The 16,025-nt window shown below is 49.6% G+C and overlaps 1 protein-coding gene across 3 annotated transcripts in view; it reads left to right on the forward strand.

Moving 5' to 3' along the window:
- The window catches only part of LOC106611155 (sprouty-related, EVH1 domain-containing protein 1), a 112,316-nt gene that overhangs the window by 73,664 nt on the left and 22,627 nt on the right, over positions 1-16,025 (forward strand). For all 3 annotated transcript variants that reach the window (XM_014211056.3, XM_014211058.3, XM_014211057.3), the window contains 2 exons: positions 5,350-5,518; positions 8,391-8,437. In XM_014211056.3, coding sequence (XP_014066531.1) covers positions 5,350-5,518; positions 8,391-8,437 — 216 coding nt within the window. The remainder of the gene's footprint in view (positions 1-5,349; positions 5,519-8,390; positions 8,438-16,025) is intronic.

Consider the following 16,025-nt stretch of genomic DNA (forward strand, 5'->3'; position numbering starts at 1 on the left):
CTTTCCATCAATTTGTATAGCAGACCCTCATGCCATTTTGAGTCAAAAGCTTTGTGGAAATCAACAGAGCATGAGACTACTTCGCCTTTGTTTTGGTTTGTTTGTCAATTAGGGTGTGCAGGGTGAGTACATGGTCTGTCGTACGGTAATTTGGTAAAAAGCCATTTTGACATTTTCCCTGTACATTGTTTTCAGTACATCTGCATTTAATGATAATGCAGAGGATTTACCTAAGGTTGCTGTTGACGCATGTCCCACGTTAGTTATTGGGGTCAAATTTGTCTTGCACTTTTGTGGATTGGGGTGATCAGTCTTTGGTTCCAAATATTGGGGAAGATGCCAGAGCTAAGGATGATGTTAAAGAGTTTAACTATAGCCAATTGGAATTTGTGGTCTGTATATTTTATCATTTCATTCAGGATACCATCAACACCATAGGCCTTTTTGGTATGGAGGGTTTGTATTTTGTCCGGTTGTAAATTCAATGTAATTGGAGAATCCAGTGGGTTCTGGTAGTCTTTAATAGTTGATTCTAAGATTAGTATTTGATCAAAAGTTTGGACACACCTAATCATTCAAGGGTTTTTCTTAATTTTGTACTATTTTCTACATTGTAGAATAATAGTGAAGACATCAAAGCTATGAAATAACACATGGATTCCTGTAGTAACCAAAAAAAGTTGTAAACAAATCAAAATATATTTTATATTCTTCAAAGTACCCACCCTTGGTCTTTACAGCTTTGCACACGCTTGGCATTCTCTCAACCAGCTTCACTAGGAATACTTTTCAAACAGGCTTGAAGGAGTTCTCATATATGCTGAGCACTTGTTGGCTGCTTTCCCTTCATTCTGCGGTCCAACTCATCCCAAACCATCTCAGTTGGGTTGAGTTCTGGTGATTGTGGAGGCCAAGTCATCTGATGCAGCACTGCATCACTCTCTTTCTTGGTCAAATAGCCCTTACACAGCCTGGAGGTGTGTTGGGTCATTGTCCTGTTGAAAAACAAATGATAGTCCCACTAAGCGCAAAACAGATGGGATGGCATATCGCTGCAAAATGCTGTGTTAGCCATGCTGGTTAAGTGTGCCTTGAATTCTAAATAAAAATCACTGACAGTGTCACCAGCAAGTGAACACCATCACACCTCATTCTCCATGCTTCACGGTGGGAACTACACATGCGGAGATCATCTATTCACCTACTCTGTGTCTCACAAAGACACTGCGGTTGGAACCAAAAATCTCAAATTTGGATTCATCAGACCAAAGGACAGATTTCCACCGGTCTAATGTCCATTGCTCGTGTTTCTTGGCACAAGCAAGTCTCATCTTCTTGGTGTCCTTTTGTAGTGGTTTCTTTGCAGCAATTCGACCATGAAGTCCTGATTCACGCAGTCTCCTCTGTACAGTTGATATTGATGTGTCTGTTACTCACATTTATTTGGGCTGAAATCTGAGGTGCCGATAACTAATGAACTTGTCCTCTGGAGCAGAGGTAACTCTGGGTCTTCCTTTCCTGTGGTGGTCCTCATGAGAGCCAGTTTCATCATAGGGCTTTATGGTTTTTGTGACTGCACTTGAAGAAACTTTCAAAGTTCTTGAAACGTTCCGGATTCACTGACCTTCATGTCTTAAAGTAATAGTCTCTTTGCTTAGTTGAGCTGTTCTTGCCATAATATGGACTTGGTCTTTTACCAAATAGGGCTATGTTCTGTATACCACCCCTACCTTGTCATGAACACAACTGATTGGCTCAAACGCATTAAGAAGGAAAGAAATTCTTTCCACTCTGTTCTTTCTCTCGCTTTCTCTCTGTTCACTCTTTCTGTCCTCTCCTCTTGCTCTCTTTCTGTTCTCGTTCTCTCCGTCTCTGTTCTCGCTCTCTCTGTCCTCTTCTCTTCCCCCTCTTTCTCTTTGTGTTCTCTCCCTCTCTGTTCTGTGTTCTCTCTCTCTCCGCCTCTGTTTCCCCCTCTCTCGCTCGCTCTAATTTGCTCACTCACTGTTCTCTCTCCCTCTTCTCTCTTTCTCTGTTCTCTCTCTGTTCTTTCTCTCTCCTCTCTCTGTTCGCTCTTCCTCTCCCTCGGTCTCTGTTCGCTCTCCCTCGTTTCTTCTTTCTCTCTGTTCGCTCTCTCTCTGTTCGCTCTCTCTCTGTTCTCTCTTTCAGTTCTCTGTTCTCTTCCCCCTCTTTCTCTTTCCCTCTTTCTCTCACTGCCTCTGTTCTCTTTCTCCATCGTTTGCTCTCATTCTCTTTGTTCGCTCTCCAGTCTCACTCTCTGCCTTCTTCTCCCTCTGCTCTGTGTTCTCTCTCTCCACCCCTCTCTGTTCTCTCTCCACCTTTCTCTCCACCCCTCTGTTCTCTCTCTCCACCTCTGTTCTCTCCCTTGCTTTGTTCTCTCTCTCTCTCTCTCTCTCTCTCTGTTCTCTCTCTCCCTCTGTTCTCTTTTTGTTCGTTCTCTCTCCGTAGCTTGCGCTCTCACTCTGTTCTCTCTTTCCGTTCTCTTTGTTCTCTCTCGTTCTCTTGTTCTCTTTCTGTTCTCGCTCTCCGCTCCGCTGTCCTGCTCTCTCGCTCTCCCGCTCTCTCGCTCTCCCCTCTCTCGCTCTCTGCTCTCTCTGTTCTCTCGCTCTCTCTCTGTTCACACACACACTCTCTCTCTGCGCTGTTCCCTCTGCTCTGTTCCCTCTGCTCTGTGCGCTCTCGAGCTCTGTGTGCTCTGCTCTCTTAGTCTCTGTGCGCTCTCTGTTCTTCCTCTCTCTCTGCTTTCTTACTCTCCTCTCTCTGTTCACACTGTTCTCTCTGTTCTCGCTCACTCTCTGGTCTCTCTCTGCTCTCTCTGACCATCCCCACCCCCCCCCCCCCCACCCCCCCTTCTCTCTGTTCTCTCTTGCTCTCAGCTCTCCATCTGCTCTCTCTGACCCCCCCCCCCCTTCTCTCTCTGTTCTCTCTACCCCTCTCTCACTCGTTTTCTCTGTGCGTTTTGTTAAATTACCAGCTCTCTAAACACTGACTCTCTCTAATATGGCATTTCTTTCTCCACTGCTAGATTTAACCTAACCTTCTTAGATTTACTTATTTATTTGTGTAGCCTGCCTAATAGGCTACTTTTGTATTGGATTGATTAAGAAAGATTGAACCAAATAATTTCCTTCAGGATTTTATAGACTTGTTCTTAACACATAAATGAATAAAGATAAGAGATCGTACAAACTAAGAGGACTCTGCCCCAGTTATTCTATGTGCATGGGAAGTCGTTTTTGTAATTAGTTTATAGATAAAGCATTGCTGCTTGGTAGATTATCAAATGGAAAACTGAATGAATGGATGTGGCATTTATCTCTGTGATTTGGTGTGTCTGCTGTTTGATGTCTGCTTGTCCTCTGCTCTCACACAGAGAAACAGTCCTGTCCTCTTGATAACATCTCAGAGTAGAATCAGTCCTTCTCCTGTCACAAAAGCCAGAGTGCAACTACAAACTCCCCCAATCTGTTAAGACTCACTCTGAATTCAATTCATCTTCTCTTTCCTTTTATCTCTTTACCAATCCCTCTCTCGCTCCACCTCTGTCTCCTACATACATAGGTTCTTAATTTGATCACCCTGTTGCAGGATAACTTAGTGTATTTGAGGTTTAAAAAGGCTTCTACAGTTTGTAATTTCCACTTTTAAATTTGACTTGATTTTCCCTTACTAAAAATGTACTGCTACAAAATTGTCCACACACAATAATTCACATTTCCTGTTGCTGCATGATTATTTTCCTGCTGTAGGAGACTGGCTCAAATGAAGATCCTACATCTGTATTTTCTTTCTCCCTCGGTCTCTCTCTCGGTCTCTCTCTCTGGTCTCTACTCTCCACCTCTCTATTTCCCTGACTTGAATGAATGCGGTGGTATCCTTCCTCAACGGCGATACTTCCTCTTCTCCCAGGCAAGCCACTCACCTTACCCACTCTGGCTCCGCTCAGTCTCGCCTCCCACAATCAGCCCCAGAGGCGAACACCTCCTCCGCCTATCTCTCCTTTCCTCCACAGGCTCTGTGTAAACACAAGGGTTTAACCCTTACTCCTCTCTTTCTCTCGCCGAGCGAGACACTCCTGTCTAATACACACCTGCATTTCCAGCTAATAGGCCTATTTGTAATAGGTGTTTTGTGCACTACTCACGCGATCCGTCACACACCAGATATATCACAAACCCACACGTTTAGCTGCCACGTATGCACTCTTATCAAACATAGACAAAGGTGCACACGGTGACAATGATTTATATACTGACCGTCAGGATGCCGTTGGGGCTTGAGTTTCTTTGACTGTTGTTTTACAGGTTTCTTATGTTATTTTAGCATAGGTACAATTAAATATTATTACCGATCTTTTTTTATTTACTAATACTGCAGTTTTGTTATGAAGGTGACAGTATAGCACAGATTGCCATGTCGTAGACAACCCCCTAGTAACGGTTTCAAACATGAACGTCAAACATGAACGCACAAGTTGCCACACAACGTCGTCCCTTCCCTTCCCCATTCAACCCAACGTGCACGCGCACCCTCTCACTCACTCAGCCCTCGTCGTCGTGCACGTTCGCCCAAAGCCTCAAAGACTAATGGCCATATCTCATTTCATTGAATCTGCCTAGATGAAGGGCTGGAGGCCATCCAGCAGTCTTGATTAATAATAATTCTCTCTCTTTCACACACTTAGTTTCTGTGCCTGGCTCCAAAACTGTTCTTAACTCCAGCTTTATCATTTGTAAATAAAACCACACTATATTCTGTTTTACAAATGAAGAGGGGAGGAAAAAGGGTTCATTGGTTGGATTTGGAGTGTTTCAATTTATCCAGGGTTGGGGCTTTTAATTTTTCTCAGCACGCTTCGTGTCGTAATTAAACGGGACACATTTAAACAGCTTAGGGTGATGAGTAAGATGGCGGTTAGATGTCTGTTCCTCAAAGGCTCCTCAGACGGGGGTAAATAGCATAGTTTTCATTTAGTGATTTTACACTCCTGTACCATGTTGGATTTCTACTTTCTACGGCTTTGCTTTTCGAGTGAGAAACAGATTTGGGGTTTTTCTATCTGCTTCTGGAGAAATCTAGACTAGATTCTGTGCTGTGTGGTTCTGTATCATATTATTCTGCATTAAGGTAGTGGGACCAACGTTTTACCATCTGGCCAGGTAGCCTAGTGGTTAAGAGCGTTGGGTAAGTATGTTCCCTTGAGCAAGGCCCTTAACACTAATTGCTCCTGTAAGTCTCTCTGGATAAGAGCGTCTGCTAAATGACTGAAATGTCAGTGTAGAAAAATGTTAACTTCAAGTCACTAGCAGATGTCTCTCTCTTGCTGTTTAGGTTGTTCTGGAGTGTATTCTAAAGAAGGACCTGGTCTACAACAAGGTCAACCCCATATTTCACCATTGGAGGATCAACGACAAGAAGTTTGGCCTGACCTTCCAGAGTCCTGCAGACGCCAGGGCCTTCGATAGAGGGATCCGCAGGGCCATCGAGGACATCAACCAAGGTGGGTTAGGAAGGACCCCTGAGCTTCAGTCCACCTCAGTACAGTGTCACTTCACAGAACATATGCTTTTGTAGACTCCTTGCCTCTGACATTATGCCTGTGTTCGTATTAATTTGTGTGTGTTGGTTTCTACGTGTGTTTGTGTGTTGATCTATGTCTGTGACATGTAATGGTTGACCTGCTGCCTGTTCTCCTGGTGTTAGATGTGTAGTGTTGATTAGCTGTGATAACTTCCCCTGCTCCCGGCTCACTCACCTATGATTGGCTCTCCTATCTTATCTGTGCCAGCTGTGTAGGACATAAGGGCACCACTTCCTGTACAGACTGACAACCCCAAGCCCGTGCCCAGACAGTCGAGTTAGAGGATAGGGCTACAAGCTGAGGGACACCTTTAGGTCAGGATAGGGGCCGTCTGGAATTTGGAGTTCAGGCTTTAAGGTACAGATGTAGGATCACTCTTTTGTTGAGAATTTTCCTGCACCGATCAAGCAACGTTATCCACTAAATGTTACAATCCTGTTGCTGCAGGAATATTTTGCTGTGGAATAGGCTAGGTGGAGTTTGGTCTAGGCTAACCTGGTTGGAGATGGGCTGAAGCTGGGCTAACCTGGTTGGAGATGGGCTGAAGCTGGGCTAGCTAGGCTAACCTGGTTGGAGATGGGCTGAAGCTGGGCTAGCTAGGCTAACCTGGTTGGAGATGGGTTGGGGCTAGTCTAAGTTAACCTGGTTGGAGATAAGATGAAGCTGGGCTCTGCTAGGTTAACCTGGTTGGAGATAAGCTGAAGCTGGGCTAGCTAGGCAAACCTGGTTGGAGATGGGCTGAAGCTAGGCTAACCTGGTTGGAGATGGGCTGAAGCTAGGCTAACCTGGTTGGAGATGGGCTGAAGCTAGGCTAACCTGGTTGGAGATAAGCTGAAGCTGGGCTAGCTAGGCTAACCTGGTTGGAGATGAGCTGAAGCTAGGCTAACCTGGTTGGAGATGGGCTGAAGCTAGGCTAACCTGGTTGGAGATAAGCTGAAGCTGGGCTCTGCTAGGTTAACCTGGTTGGAGATGGGCTGAGGCTAGTCTAAGTTAACCTGGTTGGAGATGGGCTGAGGTTGATACAACAGCTTGGGGCTCTGGTACGCATTTCCAGCAGAGGTTGTGCCAGAGGTAGCAAAGTCATCCAATTAGCAGGAGAGCCGCCAGCTCAGCAATCTGCCATCCAGCCTCCTGCCCTGTGTTACTCAAGACTAGATCCTGGCCTGGGCTCTCCTGTATCTCGGCCAGTCCTTGGCCTTGTGGACCTGTTACACTCAAGACTAGAACCTGGCCTGGGCTCTACTGTATCTCGTCCAGTCCTCGACCCTGTGTAGGAAACTGATGGGGTCTAACAACATCATGACAATTGTTTAAATTAATAAAGCACAATGGACTACACCAGAATAATCTTAGAACCCTAGCTATGGATATTGTAGGTACGGATGATCAATACAAGCATATTAGCAGAATTAGCATTCCTGTGAATTAGCACACAGGCCTATGGGAAAGGGAAGGAAAGGTGATATCTAGTCAGTTGCAGACCTGAATGCATTGAACTGAAATCTGTCTTCCAAATTGAACCCAACCCAATAATCAGAGGTGCGAGGGCTACCTTAATCGACATCATCAGCGCCCAGGGAGCAGTTGTTGTTGGGGGTTAACTGCCTTGCTCAAGGGCAGAATGGCAGATTTTTCCACCTTGCTGGCTAGGGGAGCTGAACCAGCGACCTTTTCGGTTACTCTACCAACTCTTAACTGCTAGGCTACCTGCCTTTGGTCTTGTTGTCAGTCATGGGTTTATAATAAGACTGCTGCCTAGCTCTCAGTATCTGTTCTAGCTTCCTCTGTATTCCGCCAGTGTTGTGTAATACCTCTTCTCCACACAGGCAGGTTCCTTTGTATTCCTGTTGCATCGCTCTGCTGCCGGACTGCAGTGTGTGTGTGTTCTTCTTAGTGTGTGTTTGAGTGTGTGGTGTGTCAGCCTTGCGGTCCTCTGTTGCCATGGCAACAGCGGACACATGGCCCAGGCAGCTCCGTGACCCAGCACTGGCAGTCTCGTCTCTGTCTCAATGTGCTATAGACAGACAGACGGCCTGGGTCTCACCGTAGCAGAGACTGACAGACAGGAAGGTGGATACCTACACACTGTTCAATGCTCCAGCAATTTTCTTCGCTCTTCTCTAAACTAACGGAGAGAGACACAGACGGACGAACGAACGGACGGACGGAGGCCTGGTTTCTGCTGCTGCCTGCCTGTCTCGTTTTAAATGAGGTCTTAGTGATCCTAATTAAGTGAACTAGGAGTCTTAAAAGAGCCTCTTGATGCCTCCGGTACAAACAGTTTCCTCTTCGGCCGTCCCAGTGGAAATGAGATCTGTTTTCTACACTACTGCCAACGTTTAACTTTGGACTAATTTATTTTCCCCAAGATTTCAGGAAAAGCTTGTTTTAGACATGTTGCTAAGAGTCGGGTACGAGTTCAAAAGTACGATTGACTTAGTATTCTTATAAGTACTTACTTGAAACTAGGTGTCAGTGAATGCAACATTCATGGCTTTTTAGCCTCGACTCGAGTTGCACTTTTACAAGTAGAGAGTCAATTTCATTTCCCTTTTAGCTGTTCTCGGGTGAATGAAAGTCTTTGCCAACCATACCTCCCTTAATGGCTTCTCTCTTTCCTCTATCACCAGTGACATACTTGTGGGGAAGTCTGGGGACTTTTTGTCATTTTAGGGACTTGGTGACGTGTGGACATAGTGTATGTTATGAGAACTCTTTCTGTCTCTGTAGCTCACCTGTATCTGTGTAGCTGGAAGTTTTATTGAATATCTGGTTTCATTCTCTTTTCCAGGCTGTCCTGCGTTTGACGACTCAGACTCTCTTGAAGATGGATTACAGGTGAGTCCAAAGACTGGGGTCCTCATATTTATTCTCCATGTACCTGTGTCTCTATATGCTAGAACTGAGGTTTGCTGTACGACTAACTCCGCTTCTCACAAGTCTAGTGTGTGTTTCAGTTCTCTTGCCGGTGCTTGAATCCAGGAAGCAGGGCAGAGGGAAATCTGTACTGCTTCAGGCCCTTTTGTCTTCTACTCTGCCAGTTGTCTTTAGGATTTGAGTCTGTTTGAACAGCCAGGGCCTTACCTTACCTTCCATTGCTGGGGAGTTGTCGAGTGTGCCCACGGCTTAGGTGTGCACATCTGTCATCTGGTCAAAACTGATACCTGGGGGAACCCGATTGTGTAAAAATGATCTGAAGCCACTTGTATTTACTCATGTTCCTGGTCTGTTAATAGATTGAGCTGTGCTCAGGCGTATTGTTGGTAAGCTGATAAAGGAGTTGGTTATCACTTTGTCCTCCTCAGTCTGAGCTTTCACAAGCTAAAGGTGTGGTTAGCAAGGTTTTCTCAATCTGAACAAGAGGGAGTACAGGTATATGACTACACACCCAAGCTGATTTTGTGTTGTAGAAACAACACTTCAAGTAGAAAAACCCATCAGATTTGTGACACGATGGTACAATGCGTGGTATTTGCTAAGTATACATGGCAAACTGAACCTCTTAACGAAAGTCCTTGTTTCAGAAGACCTGCCAAGCCAATCATTTAGTAGCTCCTGCTGCTCTTTAGTTCTCAGTATTTGTGAGTTGTGTGTCCGTCAGTGACCCGGTGGCTGGGCTGCAGTCACCTTTGACCCCTCAGTATCTGACCTCATTCACTGAGTGGAGTAGAGAAGGTCAGAGGGCGTGAGAGGGAGGGGGAATCTGTTCATGTGGAGAGCAGCTTTAAGGAATCAGCCATACAGGAAGTCCAATGGCACCATTGTTGCTAAGCAGCAGAAGAGCAGGCGGTGGGAGGAAAGGGGGAGGGGGGTTCAGTGAGTGAGCAACCGAGGGTGTCGCCATGGTAATTTGGCATCCGAGTGTTGCGGTCTGTGACCTGAGCTACACGGACGAGAAACCGTGAGGCTAGTCATTCTCTAACACCAAGCCACCCAGCTAGAGAGAGATAACGAACGCTCCACTTAAATGCCACCACACAATGTGTGCCTTTAGCCTGCACCTCTTCATAATCTAACACGTTCCAGCCTTGGCTCCATCACAGAATTTGACTCCGATGATGAGAACTGTGTACACAGACAAAACATTTGTTCAGAGTTTTTGGTTCAGTTTCATTTATTCATCAAAGGTCTGACATGAATTGATTTAGGTGAAAGTGACCTTGTGCTGTAGCCCAGCCGAGAGCCACGAGACGAGTCACTTTGACATGGGATGGAGGGCACTCTGGAGCCTCGTTTGGGCCTGTATTGGATTTAGCCTAGTCATTGTCTACATGAGCTGGACTGGACTAGTAACATGTCTGCCAAGTAGTGTTTTGGGATGTCTGGTTTTCCCCTCATAATCTGAAGCTCTGAGCCCATGCAGACATCAATGGCCAGCCAGGTCTCTTGGTGTCTGGAACCGCTTAACAAGCTGTGTGTGTGGCATGTAGGACCCTCTTATCAGCCCACATCCTGCCCAGCAGGGTTCAGCACCCTCTACCAAAACGCCACAGTCTTCCTCTCTCACCCCGACACCGCACACCCCACAGCCAGTCACACACATGCATAATCACACAGCCGACACATACATACACACTCAAAGGCTGACATACTGCACAAATTGCATACACCCCTCACCCTCCTTGCAGAACCTTGTTTAGGTGCAACATTTGACAGGTGTTTGAGAACGCAAAACCACATCTGTTTTGTACTGCACGACATCCGCTGAGGGGGACGGGCGAGCCTCTCCTCATCTTAAATAGATATAGGACTTGTAGAAATGTAGTGTTTGGTGCGATTTCAACTCAACCAAGTATTTCAGAGGAGGTGGGGTGCTATAGTCCTGGAGAGATTAAACAAGTAAACCCCAAATGTGGGTCAAATGGCACCTGGCATGTTCTAGTCAGGTTAGGTAGTTTGGTTGAGGAGAAAGCGTACTGGAGAGGAGCCCCAGTAGAATCCTTGTAGAGCAGGGCTGAGCAGCATTACCAGGTTGCATTCGAGGGATGAGTCATCATCCGTAACACTGAAGAACTCATACACAATCCCACTCTCCCCTCCTCCTCTCTCCCTCTCTAACACACATCTGAATTCCTTTTTCTTGGGATGCTTCACAATGAAATGATGTGAACATGCAGATGCTTGGACCTGGGAGTCTTTGAGTCACTGATACAACACACACACACACACACACACACACACACACACACACACACACACACAGCAGGCCAGCCCCTTCCCCTGTGTGTGCCTGGTAGGGTGGAACCGCGTGGAGCCAGGTCACCCCCCCCCCCCCCACCATCTCCACCTCAACATCTCTGGGGTCAGATCGGAACCAGATTGGCCCCCACGCATGCCTTTTGAATGGTGAGGCTCAGCACAGCGCTTTAAAAGGAAGCCCAAGTCTGGTTCCAATTTCATCCCCCTAACCCCCTCTCTCTCTTTCTCACACACAGTCACACACACACACAGCTGTCATCTGGCATTTTAAATTCTGGCCTGCATTTCTCCAGCTGGAGTTGGTTTATGACATTCCCTCAGCAGATTTGTTGGCCGTGCTCTCTCTCTCACACACATGCATACACACTCACGTATGCATATGCTCACATACACACACTTTTTTATTTTTTCCTGTTCTGTTCTTTCTCTTCTTTCCCCTCTCCTTATTCTGGCATTCCACACTGCTACAGATGCTAAGATATGCTAAGATATGCTTCCTTTGACCCCCCCCCCCCACACTTCTTTCTCTTCTTACCCTCTTCTCTCTCTCTCTCCCCCTCAGACTGCTACACACACACACACACACACACACACACACACACACACACACAGTATTTTAGCAGTCTGAGGGGGGGAGAGAGAGAGAGAAGAGGGTAAGAAGAGAAAGAAGTGTGGGGGGGGGGGGGGTCAAAGGAAGCATATCTTAGCAACCACAGGACAGTAATTACTGTAGCAGCAGCTGGGAGCAAACCAGATTTCCGCTGTGTGTTAAAACACTAGCGTGGGCTACTTTACACGCAGCACTGACTAACCAGAGCCAGCAGCGTCCTCCACACGCAGTCAGCGAGGCAGTGTGAGGCCTGAATGAGGGAAGGGTGTGTTTCTGCTTGTTTGAAATACAAAGTATATGCTTATCTGTGTGAGAATATGCATATTTGTGTGACTGCGTACGTTTGTGTACCAATATGTGTGTGAGAGAATTTGTGTGCGACTGCAGGTCTGAGTGTGTGTCTGTGTGTACGTGCGCAGATGCGAGCTCCATGCTTGTGTGAGTGCTGAAATGTGCTGGCCATCATTAAGATCTCACCATAAGGCCTGTTCTACCTCTCCTCTCCTCCATACCGGTTCTACCTCTGCTCTCCACACCGGTTCTACCTTTCCTCTCCTCCATACCGGTTCTACCTCTCCTCTGCTCTCCACACCGGTTCTACCTCTCCTCTCCTCCATACCGGTTCTACCTCTCCTCTCCTCCACACCGGTTCTACCTCTCCTCTCCTCCATACCGGTTCTACCTCTCCTCTCCTCCGCACCGGTTCTACCTCTCCTCTCCTCCGCACCGGTTCTACCTCTCCTCTCCTCCGCACCGGTTCTACCTCTCCTCTCCTCCGCACCGGTTCTACCTCTCCTCTCCTCCGCACCGGTTCTACCTCTCCTCTCCTCCGCACCGGTTCTACCTCTCCTCTGCTCCGCACCGGTTCTTCCTCTCCTCTGCTCCGCACCGGTTCTTCCTCTCCTCCATACCGGTTCTACCTCTCCTGTCCTCCATACCGGTTCTACCTCTCCTGTCCTCCATACCGGTTCTACCTCTCCTGTCCTCCATACCGGTTCTACCTCTCCTCTCCTCCGCACCGGTTCTACCTGTCCTCCGCACCGGTTCTACCTCTCCTCTGCACCGGTTCTACCTCTCCTCCGCACCGGTTCTTCCTCTCCTCCGCACCGGTTCTACCTCTCCTCCGCACCGGTTCTACCTCTCCTCCGCACCGGTTCTACCTCTCCTCCGCACCGGTTCTTCCTCTCCTCCGCACTGGTTCTACCTCTCCTCTCCTTCGCACCGGTCTTCCTCTACTCTCCTTCGCACCGGTTCTACCTCTCCTCTCCTCCGCACCGGTTCTACCTCTCCTCTCCTTCGCACCGGTTCTACCTCTCCTCTCCTTCGCACCGGTTCTACCTCTCCTTCGCACCGGTTCTACCTCTCCTTCGCACCGGTTCTACCTCTCCTTCGCACCGGTTCTACCTCTCCTTCGCACCGGTTCTACCTCTCCTCTCCTTCGCACCGGTTCTACCTCTCCGGTCCTCACCGGTTCTACCTCTCCTCCGCACCGGTTCTACCTCTCCTCCGCACCGGTTCTACCTCTCCTCCGCACCGGTTCTACCTCTCCTCCGCACCGGTTCTACCTCTCCTCCGCACCGGTTCTACCTCTCCTCCGCACCGGTTCTACCTCTCCTCCGCACCGGTTCGCACCGGTCTCCTCCGCACCGGTTCTACCTCTCCTTCGCACCGGTTCTTCCTCTCCTCTCCTTCGCACCGGTTCTTCCTCTCCTCTCCTTCGCACCGGTTCTTCCTCTCCTCTCCTTCGCACCGGTTCTTCCTCTCCTCTCCTTCGCACCGGTTCTTCCTCTCCTCTCCTTCGCACCGGTTCTTCCTCTCCTCTCCTTCGCACCGGTTCTTCCTCTCCTCTCCTTCGCACCGGTTCTTCCTCTCCTCCGCACCGGTTCTACCTCTCCTCCGCACCGGTTCTACCTCTCCTCCGCACCGGTTCTTCCTCTCCTCCGCACCGGTTCTACCTCTCCTCCGCACCGGTTCTACCTCTCCTCCGCACCGGTTCTACCTCTCCTCTCCTTCGCACCGGTTCTTCCTCTCCTCTCCTCTGGTTCTACCTCTCCTCCGCACCGGTTCTAACTCTCCTCTCCTTCGCACCGGTTCTTCCTCTCCTCTCCTCTGGTTCTACCTCTCCTCCGCACCGGTTGTAGCTCAGAGCTCATAGTCCATTGTTGTCACCTAATAGGCTGGTGGGTGTATGTATACAGTATTTGTGTGTGTTAGAGTTCTCAACAGTAGTTGTCCAATACAGTTGACTAGGATTTGTCACATCAATAAAACGCCTGTGAGAACACATGGGAGGCTGATAGGAACTCTTGAGTTCTCAACAGAAGGGGCTTGAGTCATCTCATATCACAGGCAGAGGCACAGGGAGACGTGCTCTCTGGGCGCTACCTGGTGGACAAATGTGGGACAAATATAGTTAGAATATCAGTGGTGTCTGTAGCTAATGTGAGTCTGTGTTATGCTTCTTATACCTACTTGTGAAATATAATAATGGCGCCTTGTATAATTAAGGTGAAAAATGAATGATATAGAAGTTTTGTGGTTGTGTTGCAGCCCCTGTGTGAGGCGCTGCCCTCCATCTGTATGCCAATGAAGGAGCCCTTTTCCCCCTGAGTGTCCACAATGTGGTGTCCACTGAACCCTACCGGGACTGCTACGTCCGCGCTCAGCCCTTTGTCCACAATGTGGTGTCCACTGAACCCTACCGGGACTGCTACGTCCGCGCTCAGCCCTTTGTCCACAATGTGGTGTCCACTGAACCCTACCGGGACTGCTACGTCCGCGCTCAGCCCTTTGTCCACAATGTGGTGTCCACTGAACCCTACCGGGACTGCTACGTCCGCGCTCAGCCCTTTGTCCACAATGTGGTGTCCACTGAACCCTACCGGGACTGCTACGTCCGCGCTCAGCCCTTTGTCCACAATGTGGTGTCCACTGAACCCTACCGGGGCTGCTACGTCCGCGCTCAGCCCTTTGTCCACAATGTGGTGTCCACTGAACCCTACCGGGGCTGCTACGTCCGCGCTCAGCCCTTTGTCCACAATGTGGTGTCCACTGAACCCTACCGGGACTGCTACGTCCGCGCTCAGCCCTTTGTCCACAATGTGGTGTCCACTGAACCCTACCGGGACTGCTACGTCCGCGCTCAGCCCTTTGTCCACAATGTGGTGTCCACTGAAACCTACCGGGACTGCTACGTCCGCGCTCAGCCCTTTGTCCACAATGTGGTGTCCACTGAACCCTACCGGGACTGCTACGTCCGCGCTCAGCCCTTTGTCCACAATGTGGTGTCCACTGAACCCTACCGGGACTGCTACGTCCGCGCTCAGCCCTTTGTCCACAATGTGGTGTCCACTGAACCCTACCGGGACTGCTACGTCCGCGCTCAGCCCTTTGTCCACAATGTGGTGTCCACTGAACCCTACCGGGACTGCTACGTCCGCGCTCAGCCCTTTGTCCACAATGTGGTGTCCACTGAACCCTACCGGGACTGCTACGTCCGCGCTCAGCCCTTTGTCCACAATGTGGTGTCCACTGAACCCTACCGGGACTGCTACGTCCGCGCTCAGCCCTTTGTCCACAATGTGGTATCCACTGAACCCTACCGGGACTGCTACGTCCGCGCTCAGCCCTTTGTCCACAATGTGGTGTCCACTGAACCCTACCGGGGCTGCTACGTCCGCGCTCAGCCCTTTGTCCTCAATGTGGTGTCCACTGAACCCTACCGGGACTGCTACGTCCGCGCTCAGCCCTTTGTCCACAATGTGGTGTCCACTGAACCCTACCGGGACTGCTACGTCCGCGCTCAGCCCTTTGTCCACAATGTGGTGTCCACTGAACCCTACCGGGACTGCTACGTCCGCGCTCAGCCCTTTGACCAGTTTCCCTCCAGCAACCACCGCTACCTGCCACCTCAGGTCAGTACTAAACACATCTAGACTGGAAGTCTTCACGGGTCCAACAGACCTGGAATTCTGAGATCCGACTCGGGACCCGAGCAGCACCGGGCCCTAAATTATTACTTTCATCTGCTTTTTATCTGTGTCAGCCAATTGCAACTCAATAAAACATTAATTATGTCCAGCTAAAAGTGGTTCCTGCCACTCACATCATGTGCTCCTGCTGCTGAGGACAGACAGGCAGGCAGACAGACAGGCAGGCAGGCAGGCAGGCACACAGGCAGGCAGACAGGCAGACAGGCACGACAGAGAGGCGGGCAGACGGACGCAGACAGACAGACGGGCAGACGGACGCAGAGAGGCGGGCAGACGGACGCAGAGAGGCGGGCAGGCGGACGCAGAGAGGCGGGCAGGCGGACGCAGAGAGGCGGGCAGGCGGACGCAGAGAGGCGGGCAGGCGGACGCAGAGAGGCGGGCAGGCGGACGCAGAGAGGCGGGCAGGCGGACGCAGAGAGGCGGACGCAGGCGGACGCAGAGAGGCGGACGCAGGCGGACGCAGAGAGACAGACGCAGGCGGACACAGAGAGGCGGACGCAGACGGACGCAGAGAGACGGACGCAGACGGACACGGAGAGACGGACGCAGACGGACACAGAGAGACGGACGCAGACGGACACGGAGACGGACGCAGACGGACACGAGAGACGGAGCAGACGGACAC

Source organism: Salmo salar, chromosome 09 (genome assembly GCF_965601325.2).
Source record: "Salmo salar chromosome 09, fSalSal1, whole genome shotgun sequence".
Taxonomy (NCBI): domain Eukaryota; kingdom Metazoa; phylum Chordata; class Actinopteri; order Salmoniformes; family Salmonidae; genus Salmo; species Salmo salar.